Below are 26,952 nucleotides of genomic sequence, written 5' to 3'. Positions count from 1 at the left end.
ATACAGTTTCTTCCTAAGGATTTCTGTTAAAAAGAGTGATCACTAAGGCTTGTCATTTGGAGGAGAGAGTCAGAAATTTTGTAGGAAGGATTTACATTCTTGGGTGGTGTTTAATACTTTTGTCATCTTTTTTATATACTCTACTATATATTGTGCATAGGTAGACAGTTCACTATACTGAGTTAAATGAGTTATTCCTAAACTTGGCAAGAATTTACTTCTACTTCACATTTAAAATTTTTTAACTTGGGGGCTGGGGATTTAGCTCAGCGGCAAAAGCGCCTGCTTGGCAAGCGCAAGGTCGTGAGTTTGGTTCCCGGTACCGGAGAAAAACCAACTAAAATTTTTTAACTTGTATATATACAGTATGCTTGAAAATCATTGTAAGAGCTATGCATTCACTATAAAGTGAATAATTTATGACTTCTTCCTCCTCAGTTTAATTTTGTTGGGAGAATCCTTGGACCGAGAGGACTTACAGCTAAACAGCTCGAAGCAGAAACCGGATGTAAAATAATGGTCCGAGGGAAAGGCTCAATGAGGGATAAAAAGAAGGTAAGCAATGAAAATAATCCTAGTCCTCATGTAGATAATGTACCCAGGCTTTTGCATGGTAGTAAATTCCAGGTCCTGTAGGCATAAAACAGGCCACATTAGAAACTTAGAAACATTTAAAAAATGTCCTGATTTTTCTCTTTTTTAATTACTATTTTTCATTTAGAAACTGCAAAGTATCAGTTAACTCCATCTTGTTAACTCACTTTGGTATTCACACTTGGAATGTGCTGCTACTTGGAAATAAACTGTCATGTTGTATCCATGAAAATGTGCAACTAAAAGCTTGAAAAATCTAAGATATTTCTTTTGATAAGATATATATGAAATTGGCAAATGAATAAATATGACGTCATTGGGACAGTTGGAAGACAAATCTGTTCAGATGAAGGCTCCTCATTAAGCTGGTCTCAGCAGCATTTTGTCTTGATTGTGAAGTTCTCTAGACATTGTAAAGTATATTGTTTGTGTTTTCTTTTTGTTTTTCTCTTGCCATTTGTTTTGCTAGTTTAGTAAATACCCAAATATCTGCTTTAAATACTGTTGTTAGCAAGAGTATATTTGCCTAATTTTTTATTTGGGTAAAAAGGACTGATTTAAAACAAAAAACTGGATTTGTATTGCCATGGATTAAAGTTGTTAAGAAGAGCAATTTTTTTTTTAAAAATCATTGAAAGGTCTATTAAGTGATAGATCTGTGCTGTGTTGGAGGAAGTGCATTAACACTTTGAGGATCTTAGGAACCAGTACCAAACCAGCAAGGTATCCTGACTTCATTCTTTGTTGTTTTCTGAGGACTCCATCCATCTAACTTCAGCTAAACCCTCCCATGAGCTAGCTGGCTCACTTGCTGCCTCTTCCCCCCAACAGATGACTTGGTAAATAAGAAAAGTTTAAGGAGCAAGCTCTTAGTCGTATTAATTATCTTTCATTCTTATAACCTGTTCTTTCAGTTGAATTATTTATTTATTTAATTTATGTATTTACTTACTTATTGTCTTTATGAGACAGCGTCTCGCTATGCAGTTCAGGCTGGCCTTGAACTCACTTTGTAGCCCAGGCTGGTTTTGAACTCACAGTGGTCCTCGTGTCTCAGCCTCCTGAGGAGTGCTGAAATTATAGGTTATAGGCGTGCGCCATCATGCTTGGCTTTTCGGTTGAATTTAAAGGTATTTTCAGTTCTTCCTGATCATTTTTATACAGTGTTCTTCAATGTACCTTAAAAATTAGAATCTTAAATATACCTTAAAAATATACCTTAAAAATTAAAAGTTAGAAAAATTAAACAGGTGTGATCAGAATCAGTTATTTAATATTCCTTTCAAATGAACAATGCCGGGTAGTTTTAATTCCTGTGTTTGCACTAGTGATAACATTGGCATATTAAGTAACACCACTGTAATTGCCTCAGGGACATTCATTGAAGTTTGAGCAACTGAAGATGAGTTTTCACCAGAATATTAGCGTGTGTCCATTAGGAGAGTCATCCCATCAGTTAGGATATTATGGTTTTCCTCTCCCAAGCTCCTATTAATTGTGTAGTAATGGCCTTCTGCTCACTTCAGGCACATAGCACTCACAAAGATTTTAGAGCTTGGAATTGGTGTTGTTAACTATGACGAAAAAAGAACATTTTCTTCTGTCTTTGGCACAAGAATAGGATGATTAACAGGGAGCTCTGCCATCAAATTGCTTAGATGTGAATCTTGATTTTGCCATATAACAGCTTTGTGACCTTGAATGAATAACTTGAATTTCTTAGTGCTGTATGAAATGGGAGTGGTAATGTCACATAATCTTTTTTAGTGGTTGTGAGAGTTTGTTTTAAAGCCCTTCCTAGAATGTGTAGGACATAGTAGTCACTGTGATGATTTTTGATACATTTTGTCTGAAACTATAGGGTAGTATATTGTAGTTTTAGAGTTTTAAGTGGTACTAAGAGGAAATACTACAGTTTTTTTTCCCTCGTAGATTTGAAAACGGTAAATGATTTCCCATTTTGACCTTTGAATATCTTACATTATGGTAGCTTTTGTGTTTTGTTTCCTCAGTGGTTAGTGCTTCCAAGTTCTATCTTGACCACTTTGTACTTAACCACAATAGAAACAGTTCACACATTTTATTTTCTACTGTTGTCTGCTAAAATAACATCTTACAAATTTCATGTAATGGTACTAAGATAAAATACCAGAAAATAAAATGTAGCTGTACTTTCCCAGTCCTGTATAGTTTTATTAAAATGTTAAAGATTGCTGGGTGTGATGACCTACACCTGTAACCCAACACTTAGGAGGTTGAGGTGCAAAAAGATTGTGAATTTGAGCCCAGCCTGGGCAAGCTGAGAGAGACAGTAAAATTTATAAAGGGCTGGAGATGTAGCTCAGTGCAGAGACCCTGGGTTCAATCCCCTTTACTGTAATAAAAAACAAACTACAGATTAACATGTGTTGGACATCTGACACTAATTTGAATTGCTTCTATATGTTCGCAATTATCCTATGTGAATTTTGTGAAGAATTTATGTGTAGATTTATAATCTAAAGAATGTCTTCTATAATCTTAATTTAAATGTGTGGCACACAGTAAGTTGTAAATCATATCATCTTGGTTTATAGTGTAATTACTCTGTTTTCTTAAAGTTAATAGTAGAAATAAGGTCAAGCGATGTCATTTGTTGCTTGACTGTTTTTAATAAAGAACATGACAAATAGAGATAAAAATGAGTATTGGTGTAAGTATTAAGGCTGATTAAGGTGTGTTTTAGGAGAAAACAAGAGAAAGCTATTGGGCTTTAAGATTTCTACATAGTTACCAGTATTTGTTAAAAGTAAGAAAGCTAAAAAGTAATCTTAATTTATGTATTTCTTAATTTATATTTAACAAATATTGATGATGGAAGTGTTGTTACTGATCAGATTGTTTACTAGACTGGAACTCAGTGAGAATAGACTGTCTTCTATTGAGCTTCCTTGTTCTTTGGTGAATAGCTGACAACATACAGTTGGCACTAGGAAATAATATCTATGAAAAGAATGACACTTCAGTTCTGGTAATAAATGGATGGGGCATAGATACACCCTTCTCTGAATAGAGAAAATTGTGTGCCTTCTGTGCTTTTAATTCTTTTGGAAAGGTTAGTAGTATTGTATTTTAAACTGTTTGCTTTAAACAAGTAAATTAATATGCTGCTTTAATTTTCATTCCCATGGATTGGTGGTATTTCAGCATTCTCATGAATTTACTAGTATTAATTCTTCTTCTTCTTTTTTTTTTTTTTTAAATCTAAATACCCATTGGAGTGAGCCTAGGTAAACATCTTGGAACCTGAGGGCAGAAGCTGCATTCAGAAGCCATGAGAGGCAGGCTGTGTGTGATAAAGTTGCCAAGGTCATAGATTCCTCCTCACCTCCTTTGGTCACAAGTGTGAAATGTCTACCATTGATTAAAGCCAAAGTAGTCAATTGTGTTTTCTGGAAATTTGCACAGACGTAGCACTTTTACTTAGAGCATGTTGGTCAAAGTGAAGAGAGGTGCATTCTGGGGATTATTACATTCTTGGACTACTAGTAATAGTGACCAGATGGGGTTGACCATTTGCACCATCTGTGATACCTGATTCAGACCATGCAACAACCTTAGAAGATGCTTACATTGTCTTCGCACAGGAATGGAAGTTTAAAGGCATGGAGTAATCCTTTCAGTCTCATATTTCTAACTAAGTAGAAACCTGTGTGTCTTACTGGACATGTAAGTTACCTGAACTACATGTCCTTTTCTTGAGAATGAGATCTTTAAATGTAAAATCACATACATTGGTAAAAATCACAATTGTTCTTAAATTAACAGTCATTCTTCATATGCATGTGACCAGTCTAGCTTTTTAGAGGTGTATCTATAACTAAGGAACTACTGTACAGTGTTTTGTGGAAATTACTTGTGACGTGTTTTATAGAGACATACTGTGTAATGCCAGATGGGTGGAATCTTGCATTCTGTTTTGAAGAACTACTTAAGTACATTTTGTAGATTATTTTATAGAGATGTCAGTTGTTGCAAGCTACTTTTCATTACACAGTTTTAACTAGCCTATAGCAGAAGTTTCTTAGCCTCATTTTATATGCATAAAATATATTAACTACCTTGTCAGTATGTGATACTTTTGGAAGATTTAGAAAGTTCCAGATAGTCTGAAGAAATTAAGGAAAACTGAAGTATTACTCTAGAGACTACCTTTGTTTTGACAGTTCTAGGTTGTCTTCTAGATAGGCACATCCAACCTGGAGCCATGGGCTGCCATGTGGCCCCATACAGTTAGTATTGTATCCCCTTTTATTGCTGTCTTTCATGGCTTGATTGCTCAGTGTTGGAGCTGAGACTGTATATATTACAGTGGAAAGCTGTGTAGGGAGGTGCAGTGCAGTGCTACTCTACTTTCCAAGGGTTCCACACACCAGTAAATGGAATTGAAGTGGATCTGTCAGAGATAAAGCATGACCTTACATAACTTTAGGGAATAAAACAGTGATAATATTTCATACCTACATGTATATGTGCCTGTGAAGACAGGTATTTATTATTACTTAGCTGGCATGGAACTTTTAAATTATTAACCTTGGGCTTGTGTGGCCCAGGCAAGTCAAAAGATTGGACATCATATTTTCTAGATTATTTATGCAATTTCATGCATGCACTTAAATTTTATAGAAAATGCATCATGTTATACATGCTGCTTTTAAGGCAGAGTTTTGTCCCTCAGTTTGATATTCTCTTCTATGAATTCATCAAATAATTGAGCTTTTATGTCTGATAAGACTCTGCTGGGGGGTAGGAAAGTATATTTACAGTACAGGAAATTTCAGAGCAAAATTATATTGAAAAGTAAATTTCCTTGATTTTTTTTTTTTTAAGATGGAAAGACTGAGAACTTTTTATTTTTATGAAATGTGTTACTACTGCCTCAACACTTTGAAAGAGAGAAATTCAGTTTTGTGGTTGATATAGTATTCCACAAGAGCTTTGAGAGCCAATGGTATAACATTAAGTACTGTACAAGTGTAGATCCAGACAGCTTGCTTTATTGACCTTGTTGGGTACTTAACATCAGAAAAGCTTCAGCATAGGTATAGTTGATTAAAAAAAAAAAAAACAAAAACTTTTCATCGTGGAAAAAATTTTACAGCAGAAAGACCTGGTTTCTCATTTGCCTAGCACCAGCACTGCCTGTCTTCTTTCAGGAGCACTCTGATTTATCCCCATCATCCTTGTTTTGTCCTGCTGCCTGCCAAATTATTTGAGGAACAAATTACAGACATATAATTCAGCTCTAAATGTTTTATTAGATACAGTATCTCTAAAATAGAGTAACTGTTTAATAACATGTTTACCTTCAGAAATTCTTTATATCACGTATGTAGTCCTTGCTCTTAGTTCTCTTCATGTCTCGAAATAACGCTTTCTAATGCTTGAATGAGCATCCAGAGGAGGGCCGTCTGCACTGCAGTTGATTGGCAGACCTCTAAAGCTACTCCTGCACTGAGCCCAGCTTCTCCTTTTTCACTATTTGTTTATAAAGGGGCTGGGTAAATTTGAAAAATTCCCCTGGATTTTGCTGTTTACATTTTCATGGTGATGTTTTAAATTTTATCTCTTTCAGCCGTGTTTCTTGTAAATTGGTGAGAAAGTTTTAATCATATTTATATCTCCATCCTCCCTTTTCTGTTTCTTTTGAAAGAATATATCATAAGTCATGTTGTGTACAGAAAGTCTGATTTCTTTCCTTCATGATTTTAACAATCATTTTCTAAGTCTTTTATTTCAATAGGAGTTGAAAAATACCTATATCCTATTTTTTCATCAGTATTAGCCTAGGTATAATTGTTACTAAAAAGCCTGAATAAATGCTCAGTTCTATATTCACTAGCTTTTAAATAGTGAATTTGTTCCCAGCAATTGAGGTTTTAAAAATTATTTTCCTTTGTGTGCTTTGTGAAAGGATTTAAGCAGTTTCCATGTGTTGCAGTTCACTACAGTTGTTTCTACCTGGGGCTCAAGGAGTTTGACCATTGTGTGTGGGGGACAATGGGAGTTTGACCATTGTGATTTCTAAATTATTGTGACACAGCCCTACTAACTGAGGATAGTGACTTTGATTTCTGATGTGACACAATAGTCCAGACTCATCTAGAAGATTTCCTTCTGAAACTTGGCTTATTTTTTAAAAGGGATCCCATTTATTTTTAGAGAGAAATAGTGTGGAGATTACAGTCTGGCTTTGAGTGATATACTTACTGGAGACCTTGTCAGAACAGAATGTAAAAGCACATACATGTGCATAACTGCAGGAATATATTTTTGCAATTTCATTTTCAAATTCAGGACTATAGTATAGTTATTGAATAGATCTTGTATCTGAGTTATTTTTCCCACTGAAAATTCTGGTTAGTTCTTGATCATGCAAAACAGTGATGCATTTGCTTTATTCTAAAATGTAAAAAAGTCTCAGAATAACAGCACAGACACCACTACTGTGATGATTAATGAAAGCAGTTTTATTCTTAGTTCTTATTTTGTTAGGGTATACTCTATTAGAGACACAAATTTGCTCTTTAAATTGTTCCACTTTCATTTTGTACTTTAAAATGTTCCAAAAATCCTATCTTTAAAATGGTTCCAAAATGATGTCTTTAAAAAGTAGGCTATTTTCAGAGATGTTTGGCTTTTATTCCGGGCCTCTTCACCTGTTTCATCCTTTGGCATTTGGGTAGGCTTTTAAATTTTACTTTTTAGTTTATCCTTCTATTTTTCTTTAAAACATAGTTATAAATAGTGGCATGGGTATGTTTGTGTAATTTTTCACTCCTTGCATAGATTGTGATATACTTACCATTTTTCTACTTTACTTTATTACTTACTTTATTTTTTACTTAACAGTATGTCACCTACCTCACTTCATAGGAAAAAGCTTATAGAATATTCCTTTAATAATTTTATCAGATTCCATTGTGTGGGTGTATTCCTGGATTACTCACAACAGGCCCAAACTGTTGAACACTGATGTATTCCTAGTTCTTTGCTATTACATGTAAGAATGATGCTCTGCTGAATATCTTTATGTGTGGTTGCTAGTTCATATGTAAGTATAGCATTGTATAGCTGGTGTGACAGTATGTAATTTTGCTAGTTAGTGCTAAATCTTTGTCACTAAGAGTTGTTTTTTTCATTAGCCTTAGCAGTGTGTGAGAGTACCAATTTCTCCACAGCTTCACTGTGTGCATAGGAGATTGAGCACCTGTGAAAAGACATTTTAAAAGAAGTTATTTTATATATATATATTATAACATCTGTTATAATAATAGTATTTACCTCTGGAGACAGGTTAGTTGCTTTAGAAGTGTGACTATGGAATGTATGCTGTTGTATAATCTGGTTTATATGTATAATCTAGATCTTTGTATATTTAAAAGTCATTGCTGTACCATTAACAAGCATTGTAACCACCTTCAACTTTCCAGCTAGTTGTTTGTACTGTTTTCTTATTTTCATATTGAACGCACTTATAAATAATGTTCGTACATTGTTGAAATGGTACCATTTTAATTGGTCTGTAGGTACAACATAGTATATAGTAACATAAATATAGTAACTTTTTGTAAGTTACTGTTTGGAATCCTTTAGGAGGAAATGTGCTGTGGAAGTTTTGTTATTGTTGTTAAGTTACAAACCTTAGCTAGTGTTCTTCATCTAAACCACAGAACAGTTTTTATGCAAAAATACCATTGTAGTTGTATAGGAGAGAAGTTAAATACATATAATTTATTCCCTCCGCTGGACATTAAAACGTGGCTCTGGAGGATCCTTAGTTGAGAAAAGCTGTACCTTATGAAGAAATCTTTTTCTCTCTCTGTAGTCTATTTTCCAACCTCACCTTTACAGTTCCTCTTCTCCCACTTTTATTATTGATATATTGGCAAGATAAATTAAAAGAAGGAATTATTAAAAATTCTCTCTTACAATGTTAATCATCTTAAAAATTGCTGAGGAACATCTGTTATAATAATAGTATTTACCTCTGGAGACAGGTTAGTTGCTTTAGAAGTGTGACTATGGAATGTATGCTGTTGTATAATCTGGTTTAGAATGAACCATACTAAGTCCTGGAGTCTGACCATCTTCGTAATACTTAACTCTGAAATTTCAGGTTATAGTGCTAGAGGTGGTGGTTCTCAGTTTTTTAATAGCTCCTTTCATAGTTACAGTGCCTTCTAAGGCAGCAGTTATATTTTTGAATGCCTATAGTCCTTGTCCTAAAGGACCTTTCAGATCTGGGAAATTCCAGTCTTTATAGTGAATGAAGATAGTATGGTAGAGACCACAGCAGAGGTTGGGAATTCTGCTATTAGAAGCCTAGAAATAGTGGGTTCTTTTGTAGGTTGAGGGTTTTATGGAGTCCTAGAAAGGACTGAGTAGAAGTTTATCAGGCAAGCAAGTGTAATGGCATTCTAGGCATCGGAAGCAGGAACAACCAGGGCATGTTGTGTAGACACCTAGCCTGTCAAAGTGGACAGTTTGGTGTAGAGTGGGAAATGGTTGTGCTGACCTTGGAGACAAGGCTGATGTCTGAGGATAAGAGGCTGTATCAGAGGTTTTCTTATTTTTATTTTGAAAGCAGTGCATTGACATTCTTACATTTTTAAATTACGATTTTGTTTTTGTTTGTTTTTTTGGAGACAGGGTTTCATTATGCAACTCCAGGTGGCCTTGAACTCACGTAGTAGTCCAGACTTAAAACACGTCTGTTGTTTTACTTTTGCAAGAAAAAACTAGTTACCTAGTAACTTTAGCCCTCCCACCTCTTTTTTCTTTTGGTCAAAAATGGAACATGGTGTTGAATTCAATTGTGGTTGTTGGCTTGTTTTTAAAAAGAAAGGAGATCTACCTTTCTAAGAAGAGGTTAAATCTTTGAACATTCATGGTAGAAAAACACTAACAAAATCCAGTCACTTCTAAATGATCTTTTTGTAAAGTATAATTAGTGTTATGATTTGGGGTTATTGCATAAGGTAAAACTATATATAATATAGGACACATATTTTATAAGATTATTTATAATAGTCACCCAAAGAATGATATACCTAAGAGCGTGCAGTATATCTGTCCACACACTATAGACCAGGAATCCAGCTGAAGGCCTGGATTCCGAAATAATGTCCTACATGAGTCCAGCTGAATAGAGCCCATAACGATGCCTCCCATGAGTCCAGCTGGAGGCCCAGAGCCCATAACAATATCTCATGCAGGCCTGTTTCACAGATCTGTGCTGGGAAGGCCCACAGGTCAATGGTGGAATCTAGAAAGTTTGTGCCAGCAGGATGAAGGATCTGTGCTAGCAGGCTGAGGGATCTGCACTGGAGCCAGGAAGTGATGCTCAGAAGGACCAGAGCTTCCCTGAAAGATACCACAGCCATCCTCAGCAGCATTGAGGTCCCAAGGTCCTCCAATGATCAAGATGGTCCAGTTCCCATCAGGGAAGCCAATACAGCAAGCTTTTCCAGGAGGTCGGCAGTGCACCATCCTGCCATCCTTCGCCAGGAAGTGATGCTCAGAGTGAGGACCATAGCTCCCCCAAAGTGAACTGAAGCCATTCTCAGTGCCAATGAGGTCCCGAGCTCCTCAGAGGATGAAGACAGCCAAGTTCATCAGGAAAGCCAGCATGACAAGCTCCTCCAAAACAACCAACAGCTCCCCACAGCTTCTACCAGCTCCCAACAGCCTCTCTCAGCTCCCAGTAGCTTCCTTCTTCTTCTCCAGGTCTGCCTCTTATACTGCTGGCAACAGTCCTCAGGTGGGCCTCCCACACCCAGCACCACACTTACTCAGTTCAGCTGGGGGTTGTAAGTTGACCACCAGTATCAGTCCACTACAATTAGTTATCAGAGAAATGGAATTTTTAAGACATAAATTTAATCTCCTTTAAAACTTTTGTATGTTGGCAGATACAGATAACATGTTTGAATGCTGATCTAAACAGGCTTAACCTCTATTTGAAGACTACATTTCCAGCAGCATTGGTTTAAATAGTTTGTGACAGGATTTGCTGATATTTCAGGGTTATAGAGTAGCTTCATGTGCACTTTCCTCTGCGTCTGTTCTTCCTACCTTCTGTAATTTAAAAATAAAATTCATTTTAGAAATTGACTCAATTATATGTTAGTTCCACTTTGAGTTAACATGTTCGTTTTGGACTCAAATGGCTTAGCTTTGTGTTAAGTAGAAGAGTACTAAGCAGTGCAATAAAAAATTGGATGTTTCAAAAAAATTGCCTCGTATTGCAAGCTACATTACAGAGTAGAGTTGCTGTTTTGCTTAACATTAAACACTAAGAAAGACTGGGAGGTTTAAAATTAAAAATTCTATTAATTTGAAAGTACAGTTTTTAAAACTTACAAGACAGTCTTTGAAAGGTAAAAAAGTGAGAATAAACCTTTATTTATTAAAGTGAAGTAATACTTTAAGTAAACTGTAAAACTTAAGCTAATTAACTGCCATAGATCTAATACCAGGATAAGTTAATTGTCCATGTCTAGTGAAATGAGTTGTCAGCCTTAGAGAAAAGAGAGTCCATTTTACGACTAGATGCTCTGAAATGAACCTTTTGCGGTTAAGTCTTGATTGGATTGCAGTTTGTTAGTTAAGGGATATTTGAGCACCTTGTAGTTGTGTTGTATGTGACATCTTTTTTATTAGAGAATTCAGTTTTGTATTGATAGAGTTGGGAGTAGAATGTTATGTCTGTATGTGTCATTGTGCTCTAGGAATTTGAAAATCTCTTAGCAAGGAATTTTGGTTGGTGAAGGGTTTTTTTTTTTTTTTTTTTGCACAGCTGGGGATTAAAGTTGGTGAAGGCTGTAAAGTCATTTTACCAAGAAATTACTAGTTTCATTAACATAGGTTGAGAACCAACCTGTTGTATCCTGCTAGTTTTGTTTTTCTATTTGCTCCTTCATTTATGAAAGACTACTAAATTGTTTTTTATTTTAAATATGATTTTGATATTAAAATATGTAATTGTTGACTCTTGACTTTAAAAACATGTTTAAATTTTGGTACTTATTTTTGATGGTAGAGATTGAATCCAGGACTTTGTACGTGTTAAGTGCACCCTTTCCCAATGAGCTACACCTTCAGGTACCTCCCCACCCCCTAGTTTTAAAGTTACAGGTTGAAGAATGTTGTAAAAATGAATAATAAATTAGTCATTGAAATTTATAAAAGTGGCATTGGTTGATTAAAGGCATTATTAAAATTGCCTTAAATACTGTTAAAATGATAAGCCTCAGAAGAAAATGAAAATGCTTATATAATGCATCTTCTTTTTTTTTTTTTTTCTGGGACCAGGAATTGAACTCACGACCTTGCGCTTGCCAGGCAGGCGCTTTGCCACTGAGCTAAATCCCCAGCCTATAATGAATCTTCTTAAGATTTTTGATACCACTTTATAATGAGGGAATGCTTTAAGTTAAAAAAAGGCTAAATTTTTTTATTGAGTAATGTTCAGTTTCATATCATCTCTCATTTTACCACTAAGTCCCTACTTTGTGTTTTCTTTTAATTCTTATTTCAAAAATTATACCTGTGGAACAGTTTTAAGAGTAGTATAATAAATTACTGTTTATCATTAATCTAGAGTTGCTGTAACAGATTTTTTTGTGTGTGCATACCTGGCTGACCCTTATTATTTGTAGATTTTGTGTTGTAGTTCCACGTACCTGATAAAACTTACTATTAATTCCAGTATCTAGATATATATCTACCTATAGATATACTGTCTATGCTATAGATATACTATCTATATCCAAGTACTACTTGTGACACTTACAGTTTTTCATGGACATGTGCAGAAAGGCAAAAACATGTGAGTCACCCAAATGCTCTTGTTCCCAGCTGAGATAGAATAAGATGAGATACTGCCTTTTTTGCTTCAGCTTTCAGACTAAAAACAAGTATTCTTTTTATGGTCTATTTAGTGACTTGCATTTTGCATTTTTGTGCTCTTTGTTGGTGATTCTGCTGTGTAAAATGGCCCATGAGTATCGTGCTGAGGTGCTTGTTGACTGTTGCTAAGCAAAGGGGCTATACTGTACATTACAGAGAAAATACTTTCGTTAGACATGCTTAGTGCAGGCATTAGTTGCAGTCTACTGTTTGTCCACTGTTAATGAATCAACAGTATATAAAGGTGTTTTAAACAGAAACAGATAAAACGGAGTTAGGTACCAACCAGTTGGTTCATGAAAATGTAACCACAGGTTCATGGGAGTCTAATCTTCTATTTTATGTAAGACCAGTGGTTTAGTGGTTGTTAATTCATTATTCTGATCATTTTTTGTAAACAGCGAGACTTGACCTTAGATGTCTGTGTTGTGTATGTGGGTATATGCATACATACATTTATTTTTTGTTTACTGAGCTTTTTGAAAATAAGTTTCTGATGGCTGTGATCCTTCATCCCTATCTTGGAGTGCATTTCCTACTAACAAGGACATATAATCATATAATCAAAGTACCTTACAGTTACAATATAAATTTGATACATATTCTAAGTTCCAGTTTTTCCAATTATTCCTTCATTCAGAACTTTTTTTTCTAGACCAGAATTCAATCTAGAGCGTACCTTTAGTCTCTTATTTGGAAGAGTTCCTTAGCCTTTCATTGTCTTTCATGATTTTGGGTGTGTCTTGCTGTTTTCTTATGGCTGGAGTCAGGCCATAAACTTTTAAAGCAATTTTTTTTTTTTTTTTTTTTGGTTTTTCTCCGGTACCGGGAACAGAACTCACGACCTTGCACTTGCCAGGCAGGCGCTTTGCCGCCGAGCTAAATCCCCAGCCCCCAGGCCATGAACTTTTGTTAAGAGGGTTTTAAAAAGTAATGTGTGCTTTCCTAGGTGTATCACATTTAGCAATTGATAACAGTTTACTTCATTTTTGGTGATGTAAATTTAGATTAGTTGGTTAAAATGGTGTCGGCCATATGTTTTCATTGTAAAATAAAGGTAGTTTTTTCCCTTCTAAATTTATAACTGTTTCATGGAGAAATACTTTGGAAACTTTGTGTTTTAATTTTCCGCAGCAGTCTTTTACCTAATGCTTTTAGGGTTGGTTAATGACTCCTGCCCAAGTCAATTTTTTTCATTCCGTTTAGATTTGTTACCATCTAATTATAGTAAAGCTACTTCTAGTAATTTCTTTGGTTTTTTTTTTTTTTTTTTTTTGGTTTTTCTCAGGTACCGGGAACCGAACTCACGACCTTACGCTTGCCAGGAAGGCACTTTTGCCGCTGAGCTAAATCCCCAGCCGTACTTCTAGTAATTTCTTATAGGCTAAGATCTCTTCTCTTATTCCCTTGTTGATCTTAAAATTTATGTCTCCTGACTTGATTTTTCTCCTGATCTTGTTTGCTTATTTTATATGTTTACTCAGTTCATGCCACTGATTGCAGCAGTAATGTTTAGATGTTCTTATTAAAGGCTATATCACACTGAGATTTAGACACTGCTTATCATCATTCTATGTGTGTTAAGGCATTTAATCCTCAAATACCCTGTGCCATAGCTACTGTCATGAACTGTAATTTTATAAATGGGAAATCAAGACATAGGGAGATTAAGAACTTTCTCTGACTGGTGAGTGAGTTGTTTAGTCACCCCAGGCTAGCCTGTGTGTCTTAGTTTCCTATTTGTGCTTTTCCACAGAAGTCTTCCTTTCTTCTGTTACTGTTCTTTCTGTCTCCCTCAGCAACCAGACTGAATTTTAAAAATACTCCTTCAAATGTATTTGAAGCTCTTCAGTAATAGTTTTGAAGTGTTTAGTAATAGCTCTTTACTATAACTAACAAACAACATTGTGATTTTGTGGCTGGCTGTCTTACCTATCTTCTCTTCATTGCCTCTTTTTGAACTCTTCTACATTTTGATTCCTTGAACAGCATACAGATGGAGTCACTGGAGGACTTCTGTCTATGTCCTGTGCCTGGAATACCCTTCCTCTGACAATTGTGTAACTTTAGTCTTCACTTTGATTCAGATTCCTCTTTAAGTTCACTGTTCAGAGAAACTTCTTTGTATTACCATTTGGCCCAAGAAATAGCAACACTGATGCCCCTCCCCTACTCCTCAGCCTTTCTCCTGCATTTTTATCTCATCTGTCAGTACCATGTCATGTTCTACGTAATTAGTGTTTGTTAGCACCTGGGGGCTGATTTGCTGAGAACACTGTTGTGTCTTGCTCATTGCTCTGCCCACAGCAGTAGAACTGTTCAGACTTGCCATATTGTTGGTGTTCAATAAGTGTGTGTGGAAGGGAAGGGTAGTGTGTCCTTCAATTTTGAATAAAGAAATTATTAATTGAAAACTTTCGTTATGTTTGTAGATTGTTAATATTTGAAGGTATGTACCTTCCCTGTTACTTTATAGACATTTGCCATCTTGTAGTCATTATAGCTTAATTTATTCAGTTAGACCTTTTTTTCTTTTCTTTAAAGATAGCATCTACCTAAATGGCCCAGGCTGGCCTTGAACTCACGATCCTCCCAATCTCCTGAATTGTACTGGGATTATAAGGATGTGCTATGATGCCAGCTCTATTCAGTTAAATCTCTTCAGAATTATTTTACTCTACAGGATAGGATGAGAAATTCCACTCTTAATTCTGTATTCTTACACTTTTTTTTTTTTTGGTCTTTTTGAGACAGGGTCTCACTATGCAATTCAGGCTGGACTTGAGCTCGCTTTGCAGCCCAAACTGGTCTCAAACTAACAATGGTCCTCCTGCCTCAGCCTCCCGAGTGCTGGGATTACAGGCATGCACCACCATGCCAGATACACTGTTTATTATTAAAGTGTCATAAAATTCTTTTTTGAGGGCTGAAGATACAGCTCAATGGCATAAGCCCATGCCTGGCAAGCACAAGGTCCTGAGTTCGATTCCCAGTACCAAAAAAAAAGAAATAAAATACTTTTTTGATTGTGTAGTACACATTTTAAATGTGTAAAAAATTCACATTTTAAAAAAATCTTAATTTAGTAACACTTTTTAACTGTTCAGAGTTAAAAAAATTTTTTTGTAGGGGTATGTGATTTAGTATTGGGAGGAATTGATTCTTACTGTGTAGATAAGAATTTGTCGGGTTAGTTCTGTTTTATATTTAGTTATAAATATATTTCCTGTATTTATCACCTAATGATCTGGGGGAAAATAAATACAGATATAATTTGTACTTGTATTTCTAAATGATAGTATATCATACTTTGATAACATGACAAATTTTTCTTTTTCAGTATAGTTCTTTGGTGGAAGGGTTTTATTAATTTAAACTTGGATGTAGCCAGGACAACTTCAGGTATATTCATCGTTTGAGTGGAATTATTGATTATGACCTTCATTCACCTTCAGTGCATCGTGCTTTGGATGATATGTGACGTGGTCACCCTGAGATTTGAGCATTGTTTTGGTGTTCATACAGTGTGCTTTTACACATTAGCATCATTGTTAAATCTACTTTCATAGTAGTAGTCATGGGATTTGTTGCATAATAATATTGTGAATTTTATGAAGTTTTTGATATAAAAATTAAAACTGTCTTATATAGATCTGTTTCAGAATTTTATTGTTAGGAAAACTAAATTTTGTATGATTCTATACTTAGAGAAACTAAATTATGGAAAAAATAAGTGAGGAGATCCTTGTGCCCATTAGTTCAGAATTTCATTTGTATTCTTCAGTGTTTTGTTACTTCCAGTACACATGGTAAAAAATATTGCACTTCATCATACTCTCAATTATTTAGCAGCATATCGGACTTTCACACTCTCAATTATTTAACAAATTTGCATAGTTGTGCAGCTCAGTATTCTCTATTTTAGTGTTTGCACTGTTGCTTCTCCACTCTTGAACTGGCACTGTGGTTGCTTTTGGCTCTGCTGCTGCAGTGATCTTGCAGTTTGTTCTTATTCCCTAAAATAATCTGTGCAATTTCTATTTAAGTTTATTTTTTTGTTATTACTTATATTGTGTGTGTGTGTGTGTTTAGGCAGTGTGTAGGTTGTATCACTTTGTACAAGGAAATAAAAAATACAATTTCTTCTAATTGAATACCAAGCAGTTAATGAGCTATTCCTATTACCTAATTTTCTTCACATTTTAAATTTGATTATTTAAACTGTATAGGTAATTTATCCAATGAAAATATTTTAACTTACTGAGTTTAGCTTATGCATTATGTACATGGCACTTTTCTTTTTAGGGATTGATGAGAAATAGCCTAAGATTTTTGTATTAGGGCTGTGTCAACCATTTGTTCAGAGATTTTCGTGTACTGTAAAATTTAAGCAGGAATTTATAGCTGTTTAGAAGCATCTTACAATACGTTGCTTTGGAACTTAAAAAAAATTTTTTTTTGGCAGGTTATAATTATCAACAAAAATAATGAATTTACTCATGTTTAGGGCATTGTATATGTGTAGAACTAACAGGTGGAAGGGTTTTTAAATGACTATTTTTTTAATACATACTCAGCACTATGTCAGTAAATATGCATTGATGGCTATCCTAATCAAAATGCTGATAAAGCTCTAGAGTGGAGCATCCTGTTATAGTCAGGATAGAGGTTGAGGGTATGTGTAAATGCATTAGAAAGATCTTTCATGTCATGTTAGAGGATACCTTACAGGAATCTCAGTGACTTGCCATCCTGAAATTCCTTTACCTCAACTCATTAAACCTTAAGCCCTTGGTTTGTTTAATTATAAACTGCTTTTTTTAACCTGCACCCAAAGGTGTGTTATCAAAAAGAGTTCTGAGTGCATGTTAAACTATTTTTAATCTGTGCGTTATAGTACAGGTGAAATGCTAGACCTCTGCTGTCTTTGTGCTGCTATAATAAAATGCCTGCAATTAGATAATTTAAAATGAACCGAACTTCTCATAGTTCTGGAGGTTGGATGTCCCAAGATCAAGATACCAGCATCCTGTGGAGGAGAGGAACAAGGATGGTGTGAAAAAGGAACCCATTAAGCCGTTTTATGAGGGCATTAATTGATTTATGGATGTTATAAGGGCATTAATTCATCAAGACCCCACCTACTAGAACTGCTGCATTGCTGATGAAGTTTTGAACATCTGAATTTGGGGGGACACATCCAGACCATAGCCAGTAGCCATGAGCCATTGTATCGCTATTAAAATGGAAACTACATAGTAGGAAAAAAATCAATTGCTTAGTTGCATAGTTACATTGGAGTCCTGGTTCAGCCTATCATACACCAGAGATGAAGAGCATTCTTGTTAAAATAGATTTTATTGTATAGTACTGGTTTGTGCAATGCAAAATTAAATAGAAAATTTAAAGAAATAAAAGTTAGGGGTGTATAATTTCTGATTTTAACTTGGTATTTTGAAGATTTACAAAAATGAAACAAAGAACTACCACATACTTTTCACCTCATTCTTGAGTTCATATAGCATTTTACCATATTTTGTGCTTTTTACTTTGTCTTCCATGTTTGCATTTCTTATTACTCTTTATTTTTTCCCACACTCCTTTACTTCTTTCTGTCTATAGCTCCTTCCTCTCCTTAATTTGAAGTAATACCCTAGCCTTTGCTTTTCTTTAGATTTATTGTTTTAGGAAAATAACTTTTTATGATTAAAGAGACCTAAGACCTGGATGTTTGACTAGTTTTTATGTTGATCTACTGTTCGACTATAAACCAGATCCTAAGGGCGTTTGTTTTGTTCTTTAGGTCTTTTCTTCCCTTTCCTCTGTTTTTTTTTTCCTTGTTTCCCTGACTGAAAAGCTCTTTACATTTACTATATCAAATAGTAGGAAAGATAATCCTGTAATTGTGATGATTGTGCTCTTAGCTGTTACCCACATTTATTTCATGTGTGACTTATTTTGGGTCAATTTAGAGTAGATAGACTAGTGATAAGTGAGATATAATTTAGATACAAGTGTGTTACATTGTTAATAAAAACACAAAGACCGACCAACTCATGGCTTTTGAGGAACTCTTCTTTGATGGAATGAATGATTTGATGGAAAAGACAGTACTTCATCAGGCTGTCAAGGAAGACCAGTACCCAGTGTCTATAAAGTGGTAGTGGTACTACCATGCTCAGTATATGTTTGTTTCCCTTGTGTTACCTACAGTCTACATGCAGGTTTGCTTTGAGTGACAGATAAGCCCAATTCTGATACTTTTCCAGTACCTTTCCAGTACCTTTTGTGGTGTTCACTGTCTTCTCACCTTGTAAAGAATCAGGCCTTCCTTTTTCATTACACATACTTTCTTCCACCTACAATATTCTTCTACCTTTCAAATTTTATGAAGTGATGTAGTATTTTTTTGATTCCCTACTCTGGGTCAGACTCAAAAATGAGAGTTTTTTGCTCTCATGGAGCATAACCTAGTTTAAAAAAAAGATGAACAAGTAAATAAATGTGATAGTTTCAGGTATGGATAAGTGCCAGGAAAAAATATTAGGTAATACAACTGTGGTTGGCTAGAATGTTTTAACTTGGGTGGGGAAAAAACAAAACAAACTTGTGCGGAAGTGAGGTCTAAATTGGAACCAAGGGTCAACGTGGGGAGATCTGAAGGTTGAATGCATTTGGGTGAAGTTAGAACAGGTGCAGAGACATTCAACTGAGCATGAAATTGAAGTGTCTTAAGACAGCAAAATCAGTGTAGAATAAAACTGGAAGGCAGAAGGATTTTGAGAAACTGTCCAAATCCTTCAGTAGGCAGGACCAGGAGTTTGCATTTTATTGGGTCACCACTAGGAAGTCAGTTGAGGGTTTGATGCAGAAGAGTAATGTTATGCAATCTGGCATTTATTTTTAAGAAGAATTCTCTTGAAACAATTATGGATGAGATATGAAGGAACTTGATCCATTAGCAGGTTGTTGGAATTACTGGACAGGAGTTTGTCACCTGGACTAAGTTTTGTCATACATTTTACTTCAGTACTGTGAGACCTCTGCAGCCTTTGCTGATCTTCTTTTCCTGGATTTCCAAAGCGTGTGCTCTTTAATATACAGTGTAATAAAAATTCTGTTGATTATATTGTTTGCTTTTGTTCCTTACCCAAGTTGTGCTCTTCAAGAACAGTAAGTTACATGTCTGATTTCTTTTTTTGTTTGTTTGTTTGTTTATTTGTTTGTTTTTTTGTGAGACAGGGTCTTGCTATTCAGTTCAGGCTGGCCTTGAGCTCACTTTGTAGTCCAGGCTGGTCTCGAGCTCAAAACAATCCTCCTGTCTCAGCCTCCTGAGTGCGGGGATTACAGACGTGCACCACCATGCCCGGCTTAAATGTCTGATTTCTTCAGTGAAATGTGGACATAAACAGTGACTGCTTTTTTAAAAAAAAAGTTCTTAGCACGGAATTTTAGTCAGCTATTTATTGTCTGAAGTTAAAGTGTCAGTGCCAGATAAACATTTAAAATTTTACATAGATGTAAACAACTGAATGACTTAAATTGCAAAATACAGAAAGAAAAGGCCAGTACTAGAACGTGTGAGGCCCTGGGTTAGATCCCCAGTGTCAAAACATAAATGGAAGCAGGCAAGCACTTTATAAGTTAATTGACTAGGAGTTGAGATAAAAGCAAAGTGAAAATTTGAAACATAAAGGTAAAGCTAACTGCCAAATAGACTGTGTAAGCTCGTTTTGCAAAGAACACTGGTGACCATATTAATGTTTACACACACACACACACACACACACACACAATCTCTGATTTTCATGAAATGTAGGTTTTCCTTCTCTCTAAAATGTGTCATTTACTATAGCTTTATGTAATATGAACCCATAAGGTAAGATGAAAATACTTTTTTGATCAAGGCGTTGGAATATTTAGTCATACTGAGTAATGTTTGTTAATAATAGGTGCCATTCAGTAGAAGACTTTTAAGTTACATATATTCAGAGAAATTTAAATTTAAATGTAAAAATTAAATTTTTAATTTTAATTTAGATTTGCATCAGGTCGTAAAGCATTTAGACCATGGAGGATAGCATGTGTGAATTAAGGGAGATTGTTTCCTTTGAGTCCCTTTTGCTCCCCAGTAGTCCCATAAACATACATGCTTACTGAGTCACCGAGACAGATTGAGCTCACAGATGTGTTTTCAATGTTTTAACATTTTTTTTTTTAAAGGCATTTAGGCTGAGAAGTTTTTTGGACAATAGTTGTTTAATGAGCTACTTATATATACAAGAAAAGAGAATGGGCCTGATTGCTCACAATCTGATGTTTGAAAAACTATCCCCCCCATACATTTGCATATCTAATTGCTGTGTAATCAAAACTAAGTGAACTGTAGCTACTTGAAACTTTAAAATGAAAGGCAATCATCTTTCCAGAGAGGAGGGGGAACCCCTTACATACAAGCTAGGCTGAATATTAGCATTATAGTCTTCTTGTGTTTAATTATAGGTGTCTGAGCAGTAAATTTATGCTTGTGTAATAAAGAAGTGAATGTGACCCTGAAACACCAGCTCAGCTCTGTTGTAGCAGAGCATTGGCTTTGAGAGAAGTTAGCATCCATTGTGTAGTTTGGTGATAAGGGATTGTGCCAGAAAGGCTGTTAATTACCTGCTTTATTTGATAGGGAAAGTAGTGGCTCCACACTTTTCTTCCCACCAGCCACAGTACTCAATTAAAACCTATATTAAACAGCTATAATGTGTTTGGTTGTCTATTGGGAAGACATAAGGTGAAGAAAATTAACTTTATTTTTTCCAGCTGTTTGTTGGCAGCTTTGTTTTTTGTAAATCCTTTGAGGATACAAAAAAAAAAAAAAATACTGTTTACCATAAATCTTTTATGCGTTTATAGATTTGCAAGTTTAGGCCTGATTTTAAAATATCATTAATGTTGATTCAGTAAGTGCTTCTGAATCATTTAATCTGGAGAAGAAAGGGCAGGTTTATCCTGGATCCAAAGTTAAGGTGAAAGTTTCGTGGTTGGACCATACACTATGATTTCTTAGGAACTTTTACCATCCCTAAAGTTTCTGTGTTTGGAAAAGGAGCTCCATTGTAGTTCACTCTAAGTGAAAATTAGTGATTTTATTTACTGTGCTTAGGGATAAATTTGAAATTTATGTTGTTATAATAGCTATTTTAAAATTTTTATACAAGAGATTTATACAGGAGAAATTTCACTTATTTCTCCTCCTTTATAAAATTCTTCGTCCTGGAAACCAAGAACTTAATATTGTTAAACTTCATTTTAAAAACACTGGTTATTGTTCTTAACCTTACGAGAACTGTATTTTCCAGTTTTTGAGGAAACAATTTTATCTCTTAATAACTTTACTTCCATTAACCATTTAACAGGTTACCTCACTTGTCACTCGGGCAGATGTCATTTCAACCAGTTGATTCTTATATTGATAAATTTCATAAACATGTCATTTTATATTTCCTGTTTTATTATCTTATAGTAGCTAACAAAAAATAGCAATTTTTGGTTATCTGTATTTAAGTAATCAGACTGGGTAAGTAGTTTTTCAAGTTTATCAGAGGAGCCAAACAGTGAAATCTGAGTGTATGGGAGTTTTATGGTTAAAATCTCTGTGCTTTGTACAGGACAGCTATAGCTACAGGGAATTCCATTGTACAAATAAGGACTGATGCCCTGCCTGATCACATGATTTGTGATCTTGGAATGTCTCCAAGAGCCTATTTGATTTTATGGATCTTATTTAGATTTTTCAAACCATTTTGTAAATTTTAGGTAATATTTTCAGACAAAGTAGCTGTTTCATCCACATCTTTATTCAAGTATTTACATACTATTCTGTAGTCAGTTACAGTTTTATCAGAGTAATTTCACTTTCAGTGACCTCTGTAACATTATCTTGGGGTGCCTGACATATGCTCAGGAATTCTAAATTACTGTGACCCTTAGCATCCTGTTTGATCTAGTCACTGGAATTATTTTATATATACTGCTGAATTAATTTGCTATTTTCATACATAATTAGTTCTTTTAGTACTGTGTTTCAACATTACATTATCTACCTACCTGCCTTCATCCTTCCCATCCCTATCTGCCAGTAACAATATTGGTTAATATGTGTGTATTTTTACACCCTGTGAACCAGAAACATTGGTATAAGCAAAGACTAAACTAGAAAACCACATCTGGGATGATTTTAGGGCAAGATGACCAGGATGTTAACTCAGAATGGATAAAAAGGGTATTAAAGCTAGTCCCAAAGGAATAATCTGTATTTTTGAATGAGCTATGTCACCTGTGAATAGAGACAAAAAGCTATGCCTGCCATCTAGGAAATGTTCCTTGTGGTAGAAGGAAGGAGAGATAGTGTTGTAATTGATACAGGAAAATAAAAACTCCCAACCTGAATGATACCTGGGATGAGTTCATGTTCTCTGAAACTGAAGAATGAATTTTAGGAACCACGGTGGTTAAGAGCAGAATATATTTATTGAGGGAAAGAAAGCTTCTGTCCAACAGAGGGAGAGAAGAGGGGCCCAAGTGGGTTACCCCCACTCTTTTTTTTTTTTGTAGGAACTTTTATAGAGCAAATCTATGAAGTGAGGTGGGTCCAAGGTGAGGGAAAATGGCGGCCAATAAGAATTGTTTAGGTAGAATTGATTAAATTGGGATCAAATGGGGAAGCAAGTCACATAGCAAGTGGGCATGAATACAGAGCAGGGGCTTTTCCTGTAAGGGGTTAGGTCAGGGACTCTTAGTGATCCCTGATGTCCATCCCTTGCGGGTAAGAGGGTGTGTTTGTCTAGTCGTTTGTCTTGAGATCTGGTCCTCAGGTATCTTACCTTGTCTTTGATATTGGCTCCCTCGAGGGCCTGGCCCTGTCTGACTGCCTATAATACTTTTATCTAACTCAGCTGCCTGTAACATAACTAGATATAGTGCTAAGCCATCTGTGATGGTTTTTTATACTGGACTATTAGGGATTCCTATGAAAGAAAGAGCTTTGAGTTGTCAGAGTAAGAATTTGAGGGCTTCTGTTTCTTGCAATGAACAAGTCAATTTCTGCCAGACTGACTCTTCTATAATAAGGAACTACAGAGTGAATTTAAGCAAAATCTGAATGGAGTTAGTCCTTGGAAGAGGAAGGGTAGGATGATGAATACATACTTGCCTGATGTTTAGCCTCCGGCATGGGATAGATTTGGGAAAATCCCTACCTTTGCAGAAAGGGAAAAGGAGAAAGAAAAGTGAGAGGTCTGATTCTGTAGACTGCTGGATTAAACATGGGGAGAATGGGTTTAAAGCATCCTGGCTAAAGATGTGACAGTGAAACCAGAAACCCAAGAACCAAACAGTTCTCACTTGTACCAAGATAATTGCCTACCACATGTGAAAACAGCCCAAAGCAAGCAAAACAAACAAAAATCCTCAAATTAAAACTGAGTATTCAGATTTAGCATGTTGTTAAAAAGTGGACCCTGAAAATAAATCACATCCTTGACAGATAATCATCTGGTAAGTCTGCACTTTCGGGACTAAGGGGATACATTTCCTAAAGCAACCATTTTAATAATTCTTACAAAATAAGGTAAGATTGGAAGACATATATTATCCTAGCAGAGAAATATAATAAAAGGAATGAAAAGAGAAATTTTAAAACAGAAATGGCATATCTGAAGTAAATTCACTGGATCTACTTAACTGTGAAGAACTGAATGTAAATGTTTAAGATAAAGTAATAAAAATTTCCCACTGTAGAAAACAAAAGCAAGAGAAGTTTTGAAAACCATGAATAGTATGTCATATGGCCTAACGTACATATATTTGGAGTTCAACAAAAGGAAGAGAGAACAAATAAGGAATTCCACCCCCCACCCCCAAATATTGAAGAAATAATGACAGAGTGCTGTGTACATCTGGGATGCATCAAAATTGCTGAACATGAAATTTTGAAAGCAACAAGATAAAAGACATAAGGAAATTATTAATGACTGATTTTTTTTTAAACAAAAAGAAGAGTCCAGACAGTAGCAAAATGCCTTTTAAAACCTAAACATAAAAAAAAAAAAAATGCCAGCCCTTATTTCTTTAACAACGGAGAATATGTTTAAAATGACAGTGAAATAAAGAAAAGAGAACTAATTGCCTGGCAGATTACAAGACTTTTTAAAACAAGCTTAAGAGACATGACAGTTGAATGTAATCATTGTTTACTGCAAAGACGTACTAATAAAAATAAATGAATGTTAAAAATAATTTAAATAGAGATATGAGAGTAAGTGGAATGTTGATTTAGAAAGAAAAGTTGAACACCAGTAATGGTAAAATACCTGGGTAAACAGAATACTCTCTCCACTCCCGTTTAATGTAAGTTCTTCATAACATTTGACTATTTAATGAGATAATGTTGTCTTATGGAGTTTTTAATCTCTTTATGTAGATACTGTTCTACCTGGTTATAGAGCTTGCATATTATGTGAAATTGTACATTATTGACTGCAAGAAGACGTTGAAAAATTAAAAATTTATATCATAACATTGAGAACAACCACTAAAATTTCCCATTGTAGAAAACTGGAAAAGAGTGCAAAGACATTAGAGATAAAGTCACCAAGATAACTTCGTGGGTTTTGTATTATGTTTTGTTTTGCGTTTTGGTAGTACTCAAGATTGAATTGCACTGAATTATATCCCAAGGATCTTTAAGTAGTTTTCTTTCAGTTTGATACGAGGTCTTGCTAAGTTGTCCACGCTAGTCTCAAACTTCTGATTCTTCTCTGTCAGCCTCCCAGAGTATTAGGATTATAGATGTGTGCCATCACTTCCAGGTTACCAAGGATACTTTAAAAACTAAAACTCAATTCTCAGTACTACAAAGAAGGGAGGAAAAAACCCTAAAATGGATTATTGGAAGAGAGGAAAAATGTATATTGGCCTGTGCACAGGTTAGTGTGGAAAGGAAGCTTAATGACCCCTCCACCATGTAAAAATATCAGTAATTATCAATTAAATGAATACTGCGATTAAAGCAGAGATTGTCGGGATGAATTTTTTTAAAAGCAAATCTTGGAATAGTCTATCCATAATATTAGTGGACACAGAAGGTTTGCAAATAAATACATGGAAAATGATACTTCAAGAAGACAAAACACAGAAGGCTGGAATAGTACTAATATCAGATAAAATAGATTGCAAGAGGAAAAATTTCAGGTAAAGGAATGTTTTGTAATAATTCATCAGGAAGATAGGACAATCATGTATACTCAGTATAAAGGGACTTAATGCATAAAGGCAAAAATTTACCCAAAAAGAGCACAAATAGGGGCTGGGGATTTAGCTCAGCGGCAAAGCGCCTGCCTGGCAAGCGCAAGGTCGTGAGTTCGGTTCCCGGTACCGGAGAAAAACCAAAAAAAAAGAGCACAAATAGACAATTCCACAATCAGAATAAGATTTTTAACATACTTTTAACAGGAATTAACAGAAATTGTTCACCACTGAAAAATGACTTAGAGGATCTGAACTTCATTATCAGCTACCTTGACCTTATTGGTTTTCGTAAAACGTTATACCTAACAAGTGAACAATTCACATTTTTAAAAAATACGTGTGGTACATTAAAGAGTAGACATACACTAGGTCATAACGTAAAAAGATTACAGTTATGAAGAGCATCACTTTGACCCCAAGAGAATTAAATAACCAAGTATTTCTTGGGAAAATAAACAACATAGGTCTCTTTAACATATTGGTCAAGAGATAGTACAAGGAAAATTACCAAATATTTTGAACAACTGAATAATAAAAATACAATACAGCAAAATGAGTGAGATGAAGCTTGTTTAGAGGGAACTTATAAATGTTTATATTAGAAAAAACATGAACCAGTTACCTAATTTTACCCTATTTAAAAGCTAAACAAGCCTCAGCAAACTAAATTCAGGATAACTTAAGGAAATAATAAATTTAAGAATTGAAATTATTGAAATATTAAATGGGTAAGTAGTGGACAATTATGAAACTAAGAAATGTTATTTGAAAAGATCAGTAAAATACAGATCTAATTAGTCTGAATCAAAAGAAAAGGGTAAGAGATACTAATTACCAGTATCTGTAATAAAATAGAGGACATCAGCTTTACAGAGCCTGTATGGCTCTTAAGGAAATAAATATGAACAATGTTAAGCTGATAAATTAGACAGCTTAGAAAAAAGAATGAAAATTGTCAAGTTTATTTGAATAAAAGCTGAAATTTTTGACATGGTTAAGTTCCACTTTACTACTGGCTCTCAGTTTGTAACCTTTGTCTTTGTTCCTTAGCTTGCTGTCTGGATTTATTGCTAATTCACACATACATCAGCCTCCCCCCACCCCAAT

At 35.0% G+C, this 26,952-nt stretch overlaps 1 protein-coding gene across 1 annotated transcript in view; it reads left to right on the top strand.

The window, feature by feature from the left end:
- The window catches only part of Qki (QKI, KH domain containing, RNA binding), a 154,523-nt gene that overhangs the window by 64,238 nt on the left and 63,333 nt on the right, over positions 1-26,952 (top strand). Inside the window, exon 9 of the mRNA XM_013517307.1 lies at positions 439-555. Coding sequence (XP_013372761.1) covers positions 439-555 — 117 coding nt within the window. The remainder of the gene's footprint in view (positions 1-438; positions 556-26,952) is intronic.

This window comes from Chinchilla lanigera, unplaced genomic scaffold (assembly GCF_000276665.1).
Source record: "Chinchilla lanigera isolate Chin_1 unplaced genomic scaffold, ChiLan1.0 scaffold00038, whole genome shotgun sequence".
Taxonomy (NCBI): Eukaryota; Metazoa; Chordata; class Mammalia; order Rodentia; family Chinchillidae; genus Chinchilla; species Chinchilla lanigera.
The sequence above is the reverse complement of the archived record's forward strand: the minus strand, read 5'-3'. Positions and strand labels throughout refer to the sequence as shown.